We start from the raw sequence: 19,783 nt of genomic DNA, 5'->3' as shown, positions 1-19,783 counted from the left end.
GGAAATGAGACCCCGGGGTGAATATATAGCCCCCACTGTGTTGTGGGTCGCTTCTTGGAAGCCCCCACTCTCGTCTCACCCCACAGGAATTGGGGGAAATCTATGGGGCTTGACCACTGAGAATCTAATTATGATAAAGAAGCGGGTAGGGGCTTGCAACAACCAGCACTCGGATCTGGATAGACCAAGTTCCTACCTGCAGGGCCCAACCAGCAGTCCCAGTCAGAGGCTTTGCTCACCTGCAGAGCCCCGACTAGGGAACTCAGTGGGGTGCAGGTCTGCCTGATTCAGGTCCTCAAATGAAGAACCTTGCTAGCCCTGGAGCCTGGTCTGCCCTACCCAGGCAGGGGAGCTGAGTCATAGCCCAGCCCACTGCTGAGTACAACTCCCAGCACCCCCTGACCACAAAGCCTGGAAACTACATAGCTCAGGAATGCTTGAGCACAGAATGGCAGGCTGAGCTGAAAATCGCAAAGTCTGTGTCACCACAGGGCCAGGGCACTTGGGAAGAGCGGATCAGATTGAGTCAAGACCACAAACAGGGAGCCTTGCTAGGCCTGCAGGTGTCCAGGGCTCTGTCCGGGGAGGGAAACTAATTCATAGTCCCACCCACTACTAAGTGTAGCTCCTGGCCGCTCCTGACCAGGAAACCTGATCCAGAACACCTGAGAGCACGCTTGGAGCTGGCCTTCCCATTTCACCCAGGCAGAGGAGTTAAATCATTACTTTATCCACTGCTGACTGTAGCTCCTGGCCCACCTGACCAGAAAGCCCGGCCAAAACACCTGGAAGCTACATAGCTCAGCAACACTCAGAGAGTATGGCAGGCAGAGATGATTGACTGCAAAGCAAAGGCAGCAGCCCTGTTTGGCCCCCTGGGGCATGGGTTGACCTGTGTCAAGACCACAAACAAAGAGCCTTGCCACCCTTGGAGACGATTCTCCTGCTCTATCTGGGCAGGGAAACTAATTGTTGCCTGCCCTTTGCTGAATACAGCATTCAGCTTGCCCAATCAGAGCACACTGGAAACTGTGCAGCCCATCCAACAGCCTTGCATACAGTGGTACTTGAACAGAGAACACAACCCGTGGCTTTTCTGTCTGCAGAGCAAAACCAGTGACCTCATCTGGCCATAGAAATCAGTGCACACTCTTGCCTGATTCAGATCCCCAAACGATGAGTTGTGCAGGCCCTGGAGCATGTCCTGCTGCCATACCAAGGCAGAGAAGCTAATTCATAGTTCTGCCTACTGCTGAGTATAGTACCCAGTTCCAACTATCTAGTAAGCCTGACCAGAGAACTCCGGTAACCATGGAGTCCATCCTACAACCTCACCTAAGTAGGGAACAGAGCCAGAATTCTTATCCAACTGCTTTCAGCCAGCAGTACCCACCCCAGACCTCAGTTTGGGCAGTGGGCTCACCTGAAAATACACCCTGATAGCAAGCCCCACCTGCCCAAAGTTGTTACCAGCAAACATGTCCAGAAACCCAAACTGAGCCAAATGGTGAAGAGCTGTCTGTGTCAAAGAGAACCTATAAAGTCTGGAATTGGAGACCATTTACTAAAATGCACAGATGTCAACGTAAGGAATCAAGGTTCAAAAAAATCAGGTAAACATGACACCGCCAAAGGACACAAATAAAGGTCCAATAATTGAACCTAAAGAAATGGAGATCTATGAATTGTCAGAGAATTCAAAATGATCCTCCTAAACAAATTTAGTGAACTATAAGAACACACAGCAGACAAGTTTGTTTCCTAATTGTTTAATCAGGAAAACAATGCTAAACAAAACAAGAAGTTCAACAAACAACAGAAACCATAAAAAAAAATCCTAGAGCTAAAAATTACAATGACTGAACTGAATAATTCAAAAGAGAGATTCAAAACAGACTTCACCATGCAGAAGAAGGAATCAGTGACCTAGAAGACAGGATATTTGAAATTGTCCAGTCAGGGGAGCAAATAGAAAAAAGAGTGAAGAAATAATATGTGACTTATAGGACACAATTAAAAGAAACAATAGTGGCATTATGGCAATTCCAGAAGAAGAGTAAGAGAAAGAGAGAATATTTAAAGCAATAATGGCTAAAAACCCCCCAACCTGAGGAAAGAAATGGATGCCCAGATTCATGAGGCCCAAAAGTCCCCACAGAGGTGAACCCAAGGAGGGCTACACCATGACACATTATAGTTAAGTTCTCAAAGTGAAAGACAAAAAGAATTTTGAAAGCAGTGAGAAAAAAGAGTGGAGTTACATACAAAAGAACCTTCCTAAGACTATAGGCAGATTTCTCCACAGAAGCTTTGCAGGCCAGGAGACAATGGGATGATATATTCAAAACACTGAAAGAAAAAACTGTCAACCAAGAATTCTATACCTGGCAGAGCTGTCCTTCAGAAATGGATAAAGACCTTCCCAAACAAAAGCTGAGGGAGCTCATTAACACTAGAACTGCCTTACAAGAAATGCTAAAGGGAGTTCTTTATGTGGAGGTAAAAGGATGCTAATTAACATTATAAAAACACAAGAAGGTAGCATAAAACTCAGTGGTAATGTTAAATATAGTGTCAAAGAAAGATTCTATAATATAGTAATGGTGGTGCATAACTTATTTACAACTCTAGTTTAAAAATTAAAAAACAAATGTAGTAGAAAATAACCACAACTACAATAATCTGTTATTGGATACACAATATAAAAAGTATGTAACCTGTAACATCAATGTGAGGCAGGAAGTAAAAGTATAAAGTTTAGGAATGCTAGCAAAGTGAAATCGTTATCAGTTTAAAATAGGGTGTTAAAATTTTAAGGTTTTATATGCAAATCTCATGATAACCACACGGAAGAGCCTATAGTAGTCACACAGACACACACACACCATGATAAAGAAATAAAGCATACTGATAGCAAAAGACATCAAAATAGAAAAAAAGATAGCAGTAAGAAGAAAGAGTAGATCTACAAAACCACTAGAAAATAATCAATAAAATGGCAATCCATTTAAATGTAAATGGATTAAATTCTCCAATCAATCAAAAGACACAGAATGGCTAAACAAGATCCAAAAACAAAAGAAGAAAAGAAAAAAGGTCCAACAATACGAGACTCATTTAGTCTTAAAGACACCCATCAACTGAGAATGAAGGGGTAGAAAAAGATTTCAGCAAATTGTAGTAAAAAAATTAAAAAAAAAAAGGCAGGGGTAGCTCTATCAGACAAAATACATTTTAAATTAAAAATGGTAAAAAGAGGCAAAGGTCAATACATAATGATAAAGGGGTCAACCCATCAAGAAGATATAATTGTAAATACATACCCAATATCAGAGCACCTAAAAATGTAACCCAAAAACTAACAGAGCTGCAAAGAGAAATACACAGCAATATAATAATAGTTGGGGACTTTAATACTCCACTCTCAACAACATAGATCATCCAGATAAGGAATCAATAAAGAAACAGGTTTGGACAAAATTATGCATCAAATGAACCTAACAGACATACACAGAGCATTCTGTCTGACAACAGCAGAATACCCATTCTTCTCAAGTGCACATGGAACATTATCTAGGATAAACCATATGTTAGGTCACAAAACAAATCTTAGCAAGTTCAAGGAGACAGAAATCATACCAAGTATCTTCTGTAATCACAATGGGATAAAACTAGAAATCAGTAACAAGATGAAACTGAAAAATTCACAAATACATGGAAATTAACACTCCTGAACAACCAATGGATCAAAGAAGAAATTAAAGGTGAAATAATAAAATCTCTTGAAACAAAAATGGAAACACAACCTACCAAAATTTATGGGATGCAGCAAAAGCAGTGCTAAGAGGAAAGCTCACAACAATAAATGTCTATATTAATAAACAAGAAAGCTCTCAAACAACCTAACTCTAAAGCTAAAGGAACTAGAAAGAGAAGATCAAACTGAGCCCAAAACTGACAGAAGGAAATAAAGATTAGAGCAACAATAAATAAAATATAGAACAGGAAAACAATAGAAAAGAGTGATGAATTAAGAGTTGGTTCTTTGAAAAGGTAAACAAAATTGAGAAAACTTTAGCTAGACTAACCAAAGAAAAAATAGGAAACAAATCAACAAAATTATAAATGAAAAAGGACACATTACAACTGATACTACAGAAATACAAAGGATCATAAGAGACTACTATGAACGACTATACACCAACAAATTAGACAACTAAGAAAAAATGCAAAAATTCCTAGAAACATACAACCTACCAAGACTGAATCAGGAAGAAACACCAAATCTGAACAGACCAATTACTAGTAAAGAGATTGAATCAGTAATCAAAAATCTCCTGATGACAAAAATTCCAGGACCAGATGGCCTCACTGGTGAGTTTTACCAAACATTTAAAGAAGAAAGAATGCCAATTCTTATTTTTAAACTTCCAAAAAATCAGAGAGGAGGGAACACTCATTTTATGAAGCCAACATGGGCCTGATATCAAAGCCAGAATAGGACACTACAAGAAAATAAAACTACAGGACAATGTCCCTGATAAATATAGATGCAAAAATCCTCAATAAAATAGTAGCAAATCAAATTCAGCAGCACATAAAAAGGATCATTCACCATGATCAAGTGGTATTTATCCTTGGAATGCAAAAATGGTTCAATATACATCAATAAATGGGATACATCACATTAATAGAAAGAAAAAATATATGATCATCTTAATAGTGGCAGAGAAAGCATTTGACAAAATTCAACATCCATTCATAATAAAAATTCTTAACAAATTAGGTAGAGAAGGAATGTTCCTCAACATAGTAAAGGCCATATATGACAAAGCCACAGTTAACAACATACTTAATGATGATCCTCTAGGATCAGGAAAAGACATGGGTGCCCACTATCACCACTCCTATTCAACATAGTACTGGAAGTCCTAGCCAGAGCAATTAGGCAAGAAAATAAATAAATAAATAAAAGCCATAAGAATTGGAAAGGAAGAAGTAAAATGGTCTCTATTTACAGATGACATGATTTTATATATAGAAAATCCTGAAGACTCCACAAAAAAACTGTTATATCTAATCAATCAATTCAGTAAAGTTGTAGGACACAAAATTAACATACAAAATCAGAAGCTTTTTATACACTAACACAAATTATCTGAAAAAGAAATACAGAAAACAATCTCACAGAGGCAACAAAAATAAGATATTTAAAAATAAATTTAACTGAGGAGGTGAAAAATCTCTACCCTGAAAACTACAAGACACTGATGAAAGAAATCAAAGACACAAATAAATGGAGAAATATCCCTTGTTCATGGATTGGAAAATTTAATATTGTTAAAATGTCCATACTACCTAAGCCATTTATAGATTTAATGCAATCCCTGTTAAGATTTCAATGGCTTTTTTTTTTTTTTTTTACAGAAGTAGAAAAGACTATCTTAACATTTATATAGAACCACAAAAGACTGTGAATAGCCAAAGAAATCCTGAGAATAAAAGAACAAAGAGGGGGGCAACACATTTCCTGATTTCAAGCTATATTATAAAGTTACAGTAATCAAAAAAAAAAATATGGCTGGTTCAAGATGGCAAGGTAGGGCTTCCCTGGTGGCGCAGTGGTTGAGAATCCGCCTGCCAATGCAGGGGGACACGGGTTCGAGCCCTGGTCCGGGAAGATCCCACATGCTGCGGAGCAACTAAGCCCGTGCACCACAGCTACTGAGCCTGCGCGTCTGGAGCCTGTGCTCCGCAACAAGAGAGGCCGCCACAGTGAGAGGCCCGCGCACCGCAATGAAGAGTGGTCCCCGCTTGCCACAACTGGAGAAAGCCCTCGCACAGAAACGAAGCCCCAACACAGCCAAAAATAAATTAATTAATTAAAAAGAAAAAATCTTTAAAAAAAAAAAAAAAAAAAAGATGGCAAGGTAGGAAGATCCTGAGCTCACCTCCTCCCACAGACACACAATCTACAGCTAAATATGGAACAATTTCCTCTGGAAAAAAAACAAAAAACAGAAAACCCCTAAAACTAGGTGAGCAACACATTGGGGAAAAGATTAAAAACCCACAAAGTGGGTAGAAGAGGCTGAGACAAACTCACCCTAAACCCCACCCCCAGTGTGACAATCTACAATCAGAATTCAAAACCTGGACCTTCTCCCTGAGGAGGAAAGGGTTTGAACCCCACATCAGGCACCACAACTTTTAAGACCTGCACCTGAGAGATGAGCCCCCAAAACAGCTAGCTGTGAAAACCAATAGGACTCACATCCCTAAGAGCAGAGCAAACTGATAAATGGCTCTTAGAGGGCTCACATGCTCAGACTCACTCATCCCAGGGACTAACACAGAGGCAGCCAATTGTGAGGTGCATAGGATACTCATACAGAAAACAAATTGGTGGTAGCTAGAGGCAGGGTCAGGGAATGGGTGATATGGGAGAGGTAGTCAAAAGTTACAAACTTCCAGTTATAAAATAAATAAGTCATGGGCATATGATGTACAGCATGGTGATTACACTTAATCATACTTTATTGTATATTTGCTAAGAGAGTAGATCTTAAAAGTTCTCATCACACACAAAAAATTTTATAACTATTTGTGATACTGGATCTTAACTAGACATATTATGGTCATCATTTAGTAATATACACATACTATATAGAAATATCAAATTATTATGTGGTATGCCTGAAACCAATATAATGTTATATGTCAATTATATCTCAAGAAAAGATAAATAAGTATAGGGATATAAGGCACATGATGACTATAGCTAACACTGCTGCATGGTATATTTGAAAGTATTAAGATCCTAAGAGCTCTCACAAGGAAAAAACTTTATTTTTCTTTTTCTTTTTTGTATTTATATGAGATGATGGATGTTAACTAAACTTATTATGGTAATCATTTCACATTTTATGTGAGTCAAATCATTATGCTGTACATCTTAAAACTTATACAGCACAGTATGTCAATTATATCTCAGTAAAACTGGGAAAATAAAAAGAAAGAAATCAAGTGTTTATTGAACGAATGCATGCAAAAACAAACAACACAGCCAGCAAAAAAATTAGCATATGTTTCTGATGAACTCTATTTCCCAGTGTTGATGGTGGAATATGTTAATTATCAGGTGTAATGAGTAGGCCGTCATTTGAGGATTTTTTAATATACCTAACGAGTCTGCATAAGACTAAAATATTAGAAATATCCTACTTCAACACTATAATCTTCATTAAAACCTCACCTGTGTGGATATAAAGTTATCCAAACAGTTGGCAGGGGGGTTAATCGTGGAACTGGCAAAATTTTATTTTAGCTGATTTTTTAAAATGGAAATCTCTCTAGAAATAACTTTCTATGTAAATTTTCTATAAATATGCTTTCCAGGGTGTCTTAAATAAAGGAAATTGGGGCTTCCCTGGTGGCACAGTGGTTGAGAGTCTGCCTGCCAATGCAGGGGACGCGGGTTCCTGCCCCGGTCCGGGAAGATCCCACATGCCACGGAGCGGCTGGGCCCGTGAGCCCTGGCTGCTGAGCCTGCGCGTCCGAAGCCTGTGCTCCGCAGCGGGAGAGGCCACAGCCGTGAGAGGCCCGCGTACAGCAAAAAAAATAAAAATAAATAAAATAATAAAGGAAATTGCAACCCATTTATCCTTCCTTTGATGATGCATTGCATTACTATAAGTATAGTCTAATGTACACTAGAGGCAGATTAAGAATACAGCAAATGCCCCTGGCAGGCAGCAGACCCTCCTGGATTCAAAGGGAAGTTCTGGTAAAAGTCCTAACTCCACATCTTAGTCCTTCAAACCAGCCATACTACTTACATAATGTTTCTTCACCTCAGTACCAACCTCCATGCTACTAGCCAGGATCTCCTCACATCCCCTAGAAGATCAGGTTCCTTCACTCCTTCCCAAGCTTTACTTACACCTCCCTCCAGGCACCACACTCCCTGGAAAAACATTTTTCCTCTCTTCTTTACCTAGTCAGATTATCTCTAGTTTTAAGGTCTAGCTCAGACTTCAACTTTTCAGCAAGTGTGTCTCCCAGAGAGTCCTGTCCACTGGGCTCCCCTCTCCCCAGAAGTCTCCTATCGCACAACCTGCCCCACTCACTCAGACTCTTTCCCCGTGTGTTATTCCTCCACTGGTGCATGCATATCTGTCTATATCCCCAGAGAGCTTGCAAGTGACAGAAATCAAGAATCCCACCTTCACTTTCCCCAGTGCCTAACAAAGCGTCAAGGATTTAGTGCTTATAGGATGCAATCAGTGTTAACTCATTTTCCTGTAAATAAATTTCAACATGAAAGAGCCAAGTGTAAAACCTCAATTCATACAATCCTCTATCTTAGTGAAGAAGTTAAACCCACTTAAGTCCAGCTATTGTTTTCCTAACAGGGATACTGAGCAATTTCCCCAGATCACCCATTGACTACCTGGTTTTAGACACCAATTTTATAATATTTTCAACAAAAAAAATTAAGGAAGCTTGCTGAATAATGTTTCTATGGCAGTAGTGGTTTTAAATACTTGAAGTATTCAATTTGGAGCCCATTAATATCCTGGTAGGGAGGGGTAAATACTAAAGGTGTTATCAGTGGGACCCTATGCACAGCTGCACTCAGCTTGCCTAGACCTTAGCCCTCAAGGAGGTAATCTTTAACTTTCATTAATTCAGACCTCACTAATTAGGAATTTGTGATCATTTAGAAGGGCTGGGGTCCAATATGCAAAGCAAATCCAGTGAACAAATAGAGGAAATATTCAAACCATTTTTAAAGGAAACACTTATATACAGTTTATTTGCTATTGCAAATGCAGTTTCTTTTTCCTACTAATTATCACTATCTAGTCCAGTATTTCTCAAACTAAACTCTAGCTTGTATTAGAATCACCTGAACCCGACCACTAGCGTTTCTGATTCAGGAGTTCTAAGGTAGGCCCAAGAATTTCAATTGCTACAAGTACCCAGGTGGTGTTGATACTGTTGGCTGGGAGCCACACATTGAAAACCACCCATCTACTCAATATTTTGCCATAATTTGAATACACTCTACAATGCAAGCTGAATGGTTCCGTTTTATGACTGTATAATATTTTAAAGAATATTACCCTGGTGGAAAGGTCGGCGGGGAGCAATTTCAAACTGTAATAGTTACCAGTTAATCATATTTAATACAAAGCACTGTCACTGCAGTTTCCTTGCTGAGCAGGGCACTGGGCGTTGCTTAAAGGAGTGGGTCAGGGCCACACAGAGGTCTGCCACTTTGACTTGCACTTTGTATCTCAGAAGCCTGAGAATAAGCCCTCCTAACTCCAAGCCCCACCCTCAGCAATTTAGGAGTGAGCTTACATCAACACGTTCAATAGAGCAAAATATCAAGGTCTTGGGCTTTGGCGTCAGACAAAACTAACTTCAGATCCAAGGTGTCTGACCTTAGACAAATGATTTAACGTCGCTAAAATGCAGTTACCGGGGTTTCCCTGGTGGCGCAGTGGTTGAGAGTCCGCCTGCCGATGCAGGGGACACGGGTTTGTGCCCCGGTCCGCGAAGATCCCACATGCCGCGGAGCGGCTGGGCCCGTGAGCCATGGCCGCTGAGCCTGCGCGTCCGGAGCCTGTGCTCCGCGGCGGGAGAGGCCACAACAGTGAGAGGCCCGCGTGCCGCAAAAAAAATAAATAAATAAAACAAATAAATAGATAAGTTACCTTGTGAAGTGGACACCGTAGTACACTGCCGAGATCCCCGTTCAGCGAAGGACTGCTAGCCCCTGCCGTTGGGAGGGCTACGGCAGACAGCTTTTACCTCTCAGCTCTTCGGGAAGGCCTTATTGCAGAGGATCACGTGGTCCAAGACCACGCCTCTTCCTTGCCTACCCACATCAACGACTGGTTGACGCCGGGATGTGAAAGCCTGACTACCTTGGCCCAATGGGGTTAACTCTGAAGTTAACTCCCCGCACTTCAGAGCCTCTGTGGGGAGACCGTCCTTGGATTGGCATTACAGCTCAACTTCCACCTCCGCCGAAACGTGCGTCTCTCGTCTTCCTTCCACAGGCGTGGATCCTAAAGGCTCCCCTTAATAAACATTAAGCACACCAAACTCCGTGTCAGACTGCTTCTCAGGGAATCAAACCTGTGACTCATTTAAAAACAAACAAGTGGATGAAAACTCTAAGAGGCAGTAATTTTATAGATTCATTCATTCGACAGTATTTATTGGGCCAGGCTCTTATTCTAGACGCTCAGAATACAGCAGTGAACAAAGATGACTAAGTTTAAGAAGAGAGATCGTGAAAAGCATTAAGAGATTGAAATCAATTTTTAGCTACAGTATTGACTGACTACTCGCTATAAAAGGGAATAATACTTCTTCCCATCCTCACTCCCCCATCTGCCTAGGTTTTTTTTAATTGTCTAAGCTTTTAATATTCATCTTCTGTTCGGAAACCATAAAATACTTGTCAATCTCAGCCGGTCTCAGCCTGTTTGAGCCTAATTCCCCTGTTGTTTTCCTTCTTTACTTCCATACTGCTCTTACACTACACTAGGTTGTACGAAACTGTGAGGCTAAAATCCTAGTCACCTAGACATTTCATGCAGTAATTTCTGCTTCTGTGCTTATAAACCATGGTAAAGTCTAACACCCCAAGGTCATATGCCTGCCCAGATACACCATTCAGCTGTGTATTTACTGGGGTCTTGTGGCTCTCAGCTCTAAGCAGGAGACGGGGCACAGGTTTTGCTGTTTCTCTCAAATCCCACAAACCTATGGTGGTTTGCTGCCGCCATCCCAAGGCTCACCACATAAAGTGGGACACAGACCCTTCCTCAGAGACTCATTAATATATTAACCCTCCTGGCTTCCTCTAAACCCTCCTAGCATCAGAAATCCATTTCTACTCTAGGCATTTGAGAATTTAGCTCTTACCTCCCAAGATATTTTATCCTGTCAACCTAAGAGGCTAGACTTTTGACACTTAAAAGCCAAGAAGAAATCTCTTTTTTTCTCTGGTATTTGTGGAAGCATTCCTTTTCTGAGCTATAAACATCAAACACCTGATTATTTGAAAGTGAAGAAGAGCCAAGGAGGCAATCAAATGCTCCAGGGAGTGGGTAAGATCATTGGTTAAATTTTCTGAATATCTTTTTCTCTGCTTGATCACTTCCCCTGTAGATGGCCTTCTTGAGCCAGCCTCTTACCTCTCCAACAGCATGTAAACCAAGGTATACCTTGGCTCTCCTATCATTTTTTGCAGTCTTGCCTTTGCCTGGGTATCCTGGCTTCCACCCATGCATGGCCTCAGTGGAGAAATAAGTCTATGTGTTTATCTTTCTCCTATTTCTTATCTCTCCACCTGCTTCACCTGTCTCCTTTTGTTTCTCCAACTACCGCCACAACTGGCCCTATTTTAAATTGCACTGTACTTTGTCTTATTTACTGAAACATCATGCTTCCTACTCTATCTTAAGTGTGTGAATAGGAGGCTTTACGTTCTCTACTTTGAAACTTGAGATCTGTTTAGATCACGTCACTTTATAACTCAGAGACTTAGAAAACTCTCTCCAACCCACGGAGTGGAGGAAAACATTTGTAAATTATATATCTGATAAGAAACTTGTATCTTGAATATACAAAGAACTCTTACAATTCAATAATAAAAAGACAAGCCACTGAAAATGGACAAAGGATCTCAATAGACGTGTCTCCAAAGATGATATACAAATGGCCAATAAGCATAAAAAGCTTCCAACATCATTAGCTATCAGGAAACTGCAAATCAAAACCACAATAAGATACCACTTCACACCCACTAGAATGGCTATAATAAAAAATACATTTAACAACAAGTGTTGGTCAGGATGTGGAGAAATTGGAACCCTCATACACTACTGATAGAAACGTAAAATGGTGCAACCACTTTGGAAACAGTCTAGTAGTTCCTCAAATGGTTAAGCATAGAGTTACCACATGACCCAGCAATTCTACTGCTCATATATACTCAAGAAAAATGAAATCACACATCCACACAAAAACTTGTACACAGTGTTCAGATCAGCATTATTCATAATAGCCTAAAAGTGGAAACAACATAAATGTCCATCAACTGATGAATGGATAAATAAAATGTGGTATAGCCATACAATGGAATATTAGTAGGCCATCAAAATGAATGAAGTACTGATGTATGCTACATGAATTAACCTTGAAAACATTATGCTATGTGAAAGAAGACAGTCAAAAAAGACCACTGTGGTCACAAAAGACATACTGGGGTCTTTTGATTTTCATGTGATTTCATTTATATGAAATTTCCAGAATAGAAAAATCTGTGGAGATAAAAAGTAGATTAGTGGTCAGTTAGGGCTAATGGGGTTGGGCGAAATGGTGACTGACTGCTAATGGATATGGGGTTTCTTTGGGGGTGATTAAAATGTTCTAAGATTGTGATGAATATAAAAATATAACAATTATGAACCAGATCAGGAGACATGGGGGATGAGATCAAAAGTTACAACATTCATCTAATAGGAGGTAAGGAGATACAGAATAGAGAAAGTGGGAGAGGGGGAATATTCAAAGAGATAATGGCTAAGAAATTTCCAGTATTAAATATGTTATTTTCTATTGTATTTTCAGATATAGTCTTAATTGCTTAAAATATAAAATATCCTTCAGTGATATGTTCTACATGTTTATTTGCTTACACTTTTATAATCCATACATAGTACATAGTAAGAGTCCTTTGTGTGGTAAATAGAGTGGAAATAACTTTCTGTAAAAGCTGATAAAGTTAATTACATTCAATTTGATACTTATCCCCCAAGAATAGACAGCTGAAAGACACTTGTAGAGTTTAATCAGCAAGTTGAAAAGTCAGAAATGCAACCATGTTTTACATTATAATGTTCAGTCTCCTCAAGTTTTTTCACAAACAATGGGCATACAACTTAAATGTAAAAGTGAATTTTACAGTGATTAAATTATACAGTGAATTTCAGTAACTAAAGGGTCATTCACTTAGTTGACTCCATATCAACAATCGTTATTGGATAAAACTCAGAATTTCCTATAAGAATCAACACAGAGAATTACCTCCCCCATCTCAGCTCCATCTCTGTCCCATGTATCTACATCATGGACAGACACTCAGTTGTTAACAATAAACTATATTTTCTGGAGTTATCATAAATAAAATTATGAAAACTTCATACTCACATATTTAATACTTCCTTCATCCTAATATGTGTTAATGTTGGAAATCATGTTAAGAAATGAAACTCTTTTTTTAATAAATTTATTTGTTTATTTATCTGTTTGTTTGTTTTTAGGTGCATTGGGTCTTCGTTGCTGTGTGCGGTCTTTCTCTAGTTGCCGCGAGCAGGGGCTACTCTTCATTGTGGCGCACAGGCTTCTCATTGCGGTGGCTTCTCTTGTTGTGGAACACGGGCTCTAGGCACGTGGGCTTCAGTAGTTGTGGCAGGCGGGCTCAGTAGTTGTGGTTTGCGGGCTCTAGAGCACAGGCTCAGTATTTGTGGCGCACTGGCTTAGTTGCTCCACGGCATGTGGGATCTTCCAGGACCAGGGCTCAAACCCGTGTCCCCTGCATTGGCTGGCAGATTCTTAAACACTGTGCCACCAGGGAAGCCCAAGAAATGAACTCTCTTAAGAGTTGTTTTCATAGTTATTCACAATTCTACAGTCCTTAATATTTTCAAAATGCTGTGAAAATATATGGTCATTATTCTGCATCATAACATTCCATATGCTAGTGATACTTTAATCCTCACCTGTAGATGAGTCAAGGCAATTTCCCTAAAAGAACACAACCAAGGTGTGTGACTTCAGGAAAATCAAGATTTCAACCTTGGCCTCTAGGGCAGGATTTCTTGAACTCCACACTATTGATAGCTGAGGCAGGATCATTTTTTGTTGTTGTGGAGGAGAAGGGCTGCCCTGTGCACCATAAGACATTTAGCAGCACCTCTGAATTCTATCCACTAGATGCCAGTAGCACCTCCTCACCAGATGTAACAACCATAAATGGATCCAGATATTTCTACATGTCCCCTGAGATGCAAAATTGCCCCATTGAGAACCACTGGTCTAGAGAGAAAATGATTGCATAAGCAACTAAATAGATGAATATACATGTATACTGTTTTATATCCTACATATAAAATTTTCTTTGCTCTATGGAGTGAATATGATTGGTCTGTAGCTTTCTTTAGAGTTTACATTCTCTCTGTTAGAATAATCCTGCTGATTCCTAACTACATTTTAGTATTTCTATGGCATATATTTTTTTAGAGTAAGGAACTATTTCCATATCATTACACTGCAAATTATTAACGGCTTATCTTTTTTCAAAACTAGCAAATAAACTTTGTCTCAAATTTTGACTCCCAATCAATTTCAATTGAAATTTTAAGTAACACTATTTGAATTAATAAAGCACTATCTGATCTTTGATGGTCACATTATTTTTGTGAGGTAGGTATGTGTTTAGTGTTAAGTTCCATCATTAGAGGAGATTAAGGATAAATTCAAGGTCATACAACTTATTAGTGGCAAAAGAAATAGGTAACTTATGTGGCTTTTCCCTCCCACTAGCACTGTTGTGATTCAAAATAATTAAGAACATTAGATTTTTAAATTTACATTATATTAACATTTTACCTTTATTTGGTTTAACCCAAAGATTTAGATAAGATAAATAATTTTTAATTATTAATAGTAACATTACTTTGATTTCTCAAGATAGAAATCTGGTACTCTCATGTGTTTATAAAAGTAAAATATCGACAATTCCTAATGTCACAAAGACATATTTTCCTAAAAGAAAGTGGACAAGAATGGAAGTATTATATCTCTCATTAAGAATACAGGGCTTCCCTGGTGGCGCAGTGGTTGAGAGTCTGCCTGCCGATGCAGGGGACACGGGTTCGTGCCCCGGTCCGGGAAGATCCCACATGCCGCGGAGCAGCTGGGCCCGTGAGCCACGGCCGCTGAGCCTGTGCGTCCGGAACCTGTGCTCCGCAACGGGAGAGGCCACAACAGCGAGAGGCCCACATACCACACACACACAAAAAAAGAATATATTCCATAACTCCTTGGCAGTCAGAAAAGAGAAAAAATTATTTAAATAACCTGATTTTGATTTCCAAAATTGAAGGAAAGTACACACATGTGCATTTAGAATTACTAAATAAATAACAATTGTTCAAATCACACTCACATAAAACAAATAAGATTATATCTTCCTACTCATTAAAAAATCATAGAAAGAGTTACAAAGTTTGATGGATGCTTACAAATATGTTGATTAAAAAATAACAACTATACACATAGAAAATATGTGACTATATCATTAATTTAAATGTATAAATCTCTTTGCTTTAGATTAATGCTATTTCTTATTTTTTTATTAATGTTTCTTAATAACATGAATAAAACATTAAAAACATTAACATTAAAAACATTTCTTAATGTTTTTAATTGTCAACCTCTGTACAGCATGCTCACCTAAATATCAGACAATAAGCAAAAATTATTTAATCATAAAATATTTTAATGTACCTAAATATTTCACACATTATTATTTTGAAACAATGTAATGCTAAAAAAATACCCTTCTAAACAGTATCTAATGTGTGAACTGTAGAAAAAAAATAAGTTATTGATGAAAGCCTGTAACCAAAGTCTTAGCTAGAAATGTAGGAAAATAAACAAAATAAACTTTGAGATTGCTACTTGAAATTTTAAAGCATGGAACATAGCATATATTCAGTAATTCCGGAACACTAAACAAAAATAGTAGTATTTGCCCATGTAATTTAGCTCATCAACCAGGTGGATACATTGGAATTCAATATGTCTAAGCATATGTACCTTTAAATTTAAATCATTGCAAATTAGTTGACATTCAGCTTCATAGCATTCAATGGAATCATCTAATTCCACAGAGCTTACCCATTTTTAATTGTGTAAATGTTCTTGGATCACCAAATCTGTAAGTACCTAGCTGAAAGTACTTTGGTCAGTATAAGCCTCATGGGAGTTTATATTTATAGGCCAGGATGCAGTGAACCAGGACCTGGGGTAGCATGATTCACATTGGGTGTCTCAAGACATACACAAGCCCAAAGCAATAGAGTGAACAGGAAATTAGCAAGGTGAGCAAAGGTAAAATGTTCAACAAAACCAAAGTTAGTGGATGAGAAACCAGGAATCCAGATAAGAACCAGAGTCTAAGAAAGGCAATATAAGCAGCCAATGGCCAGGAACTCTAGTTAACAAGCAAAAAGGCACAAGAGATGCATAGCACCAAAAAGACCTTGACCATTGCGCCCATGTTCTGTCCCAAACAGGATGCTTCTTGATTACCACCCTCCCGAGCCAGAATCAATTCCAAGATTAAACGTGCCCTGGGCTGACAGGGGTTGATGAGAAGCAAAGATTGAGACAGCACAGACCTGTCACTTCATTGCTCCCTAAGAATAGAGTATGTGGTAGGAGGGAGAAAGGTTCTTTTCAATATTAATTATGGTTTCAGCAAACCCCAAAATATATGCTAGCACCAAATGCAGGGAAATATTTTTAATGATGCCCTAATTTAAGAATATGCTTTTGACCATCGAGTATGTGTGTATATGTGTGTATTAGCTTTTCAGCACATATGTAGTCACAACTTTCAAAACTTTCACAACTACAGCTTCACTGAAATAATAGTAGAGAGACAGGAAAATACTGATGCTGAAACTCTTACATCCAGAGTAGCATCAATTAATGAGTATAGAAAGTAAAAGTCAAAATTTGCTTTAATAAAAATGAATCCCCCCAAAGTTCCCCCAAAACACTCATGATAGGACAAAAAAAAAATCTAAACCTGATCCAATTATCTTCAAAAACATAAAACTGGGACACTGTTTAAGATAATTTAGCATCACAGCTGCTTCACAAACGAGTCCCATTGATCTTGCCACTTTGATCTGTGCAGTTCAATTCAATATGGTTGAAGCCAGGATTATCAGTTCCACCATCTTTTACTGGATGAGATTTATAGTCTAAAACTTGCTTCTTCTAAAAGAAAATGTTAACATGGTGATTAGAAAAAAGAAACTGTTCGTTCAACTCTAAATAATTGTTACTACTACTTTTCTTTCTCTAAATCAGCTTCGTAGTCTATTGAGGCAGAGATAAACAACAGAAATAAATCATTAAAAAAAGGAAGGCAAATACCTTCCTTGTCCAAAAGAAAGTCTGAGGATTAACTAGTATTCTGTCCTGGTGATAAAAGCACAGTCTTACTAATTTAAGGAAAAAGAAAGCCAACTCACTTTCTTAAAAATGTCAAAATTGAATAAAAAGTCCTCTTTGGTTAGTAGGAATCTGCGGTCTATGTTTTGTTTTCTTCCTCCTGAAAAACATACATTATTTACATTGTTAAAAAGATATCTGTAACTACCCAGTGATGGACCATCATACACACATTTAACTTGGGCACATTCACTTCTATGCATTTATAAAACACAAAGAGAAAGAGTCTTTTAAGTAGTGCTGGAGACATAACCTACCATTTCTCTTCCCTCAGTCAGTCTCAGATTCTGCAAGCCTGTCACTGGGGTACATATGAGTCTAGTGTTTAAAGATAAATAAGGTGGTTCTTAAATGCAAGCCAACTGTCTCATCTGGTATCAACTAGGGAAGAGTCATCTGGCCCAATACTGGTAGGAAAACTGGTTTAAATGCATCCTTCATGATCTACCAATAAAATATCAAACCTCTGCTTGATGGAGTTGCCCTTCCCCAGTTTAGTGGCTATGAATGTGTGAAGAAATGCAGGAAATTATGAATTGTTGGATAAATTATTTAAATGAAAACCAGTATGATGATAGGTGCTTGATCCAAATTCTTTTCCCTAAAGTTTTGCTCTACAAAAATTATTCTTTGGCTCAGTATTTTATTTGTGAATCAGAGAGGAGGCTTTTAAAACTGTGTATCTCAAAGAGTTGTTCTCCAACTACCTCTATCCAAATCACCTAGGAGATGTACCGAACATGCAGATTCCTGGATTCCAACCTGGACTGACCCAATTAGAACCTCTGTGGGTGGAGCCACTGAGTCCTGATTTTTACCAAATTTCCAAGGTGATTCTTCTGCCCTCTAAAGTTTGAGAAACACCATTTTAGTATAAATACTAGGTTTTTAATTAAGGGAACCTCTGTTGTTCAGGAGATGGGTTCAACCTTAAATTAATTCATTCAATATTGTTGAGTGCCTACCATGTTCTAGAGACTCTGCCAGGTGCTGGAGAGTCAGAGATGAATAAAATAATCACTGCACTCATAGCTCATAGTCTACATAGGAAAAAATTTACCCCACTTTACCAGTGAAGAGACACATTCATCGTGCACCATCTGTGATTAGGTGAAGCTGAAATGCCAACCAAGTCTGTTTGGCCTGAATTCCTACATGTTCCTAGTATCTTACAGTAGATCTTTAAATATATTTCCCAAGGAGCATCAGGATTTTATGCTTCTAGACTTTTTTTGCAAGGTTCTCACTGATGGTATGAAGTGGGAATAAGTTATATATGAGATTAATGAAGTTGAAGTGTTTTTAAATCACTGGATGCCTGTTCACCTTCACTTTTTAAAGCAAAAGATAAAGTTGTAGAAGGTTATCAGAATCAAAGTATTTAAGGGGGGAAGAAAGGAGCACTCAGAGGGAGTACACTGACACTCCCATTTTTTTAAAGGAAAAAAAAAAGGGTTGAAAAAGGACCAAAGGTCAAATAGGAAAATGAGATTGGTTAGGTGTGTTCCAGATCTGAACAGTTGGGTTATTGGTGAGAAAAGTTCAAGATCTGTCTTAAAATATATCACAACGGATAAGAGAGTAAACCTACTGTGCTGGAAATTTTACTTACAAGAAAAAGCATAGTCCTTTTTGAAAAGAAAGAGAATAGTTTAAACAACTGTTTGAGAGGTAACAAATAGTTACAAACATTATTATAAGTTTACAATAATTATAAATTATAATGTCTAAAATAATTATAATTATATAATGTTAATATAATCATTGATACAATTATATTAATATCACCACTAATTATTAATATAATTTATTAATTATAAATACACATCCTGTGATATAAGTATCACAAAAGTTTCAAAGACAGTGCTATCCAGGTGCCAAAAAACAATGAGAGATGGTAGAATTCTATAAAGTAGCACCATGCTGGTAGATTTACAGCATAAAGCAAACAAAGACATCAGGCATACTTGGACAAATTATAGGATTTCTGACTACTCATAATACATTTGATAAAGAAGGCAGGGGAGCTGCCTCCCGCCGCTTGGTTGCTCTGGATGTGTATGTGTGAGGAAACGTAGGAAATTAGGGAGCCCAGCACTTCTCCCCAACTCCACACTACTGCCCTGCTCCAAGCCACCGTGATTGCTCACGTGGGCTACTGCAATAGCCTCTACCTGCCCTCCTTCCCTTACAGAGTATTCTCAAAACTGAATCAGAGCACTCCTTTGAAAATTACTGGAAAAGTCATTTTAAAAATAACCCATGTAGTAAACCTAAGAGACAGAGATGGAAAATAGGAGAGAAAAGATAAGAAAATCAGAAGGACTGTCCAAGTTTAAAACATTTGACTAACAGGAGTTTCCAGAAAGAGAAAACAGAAAATGGCAGAAAATTACAAAAGAAATAATATCGGAAAGTGCCCTAGAACTGCAGGACATGGGTCTTC

General features: G+C 38.4%; 1 protein-coding gene across 1 annotated transcript in view; it reads right to left on the bottom strand.

Annotated features, from left to right (window-relative positions):
- Positions 1–16,862: 16,862 nt before the first annotated feature.
- Positions 16,863–19,783, bottom strand: part of SLC5A8 (solute carrier family 5 member 8) — a gene marked incomplete at its 5' end in the record, with an annotated part of 68,254 nt that continues 65,333 nt past the window's right edge. Inside the window, 2 exons of the mRNA XM_081250252.1 lie at positions 16,863–17,100; positions 17,358–17,437. Coding sequence (XP_081106378.1) covers positions 16,975–17,100; positions 17,358–17,437 — 206 coding nt within the window. The 3' untranslated portion in view covers positions 16,863–16,974. The remainder of the gene's footprint in view (positions 17,101–17,357; positions 17,438–19,783) is intronic.

Source organism: Mesoplodon bidens, assembly GCF_964165515.1.
Source record: "Mesoplodon bidens genome assembly, chromosome: 11".
NCBI lineage: Eukaryota > Metazoa > Chordata > Mammalia > Artiodactyla > Ziphiidae > Mesoplodon > Mesoplodon bidens.
Note: the sequence above shows the minus strand (reverse complement) of the source record. Positions and strands in the feature narration are given on the sequence as shown.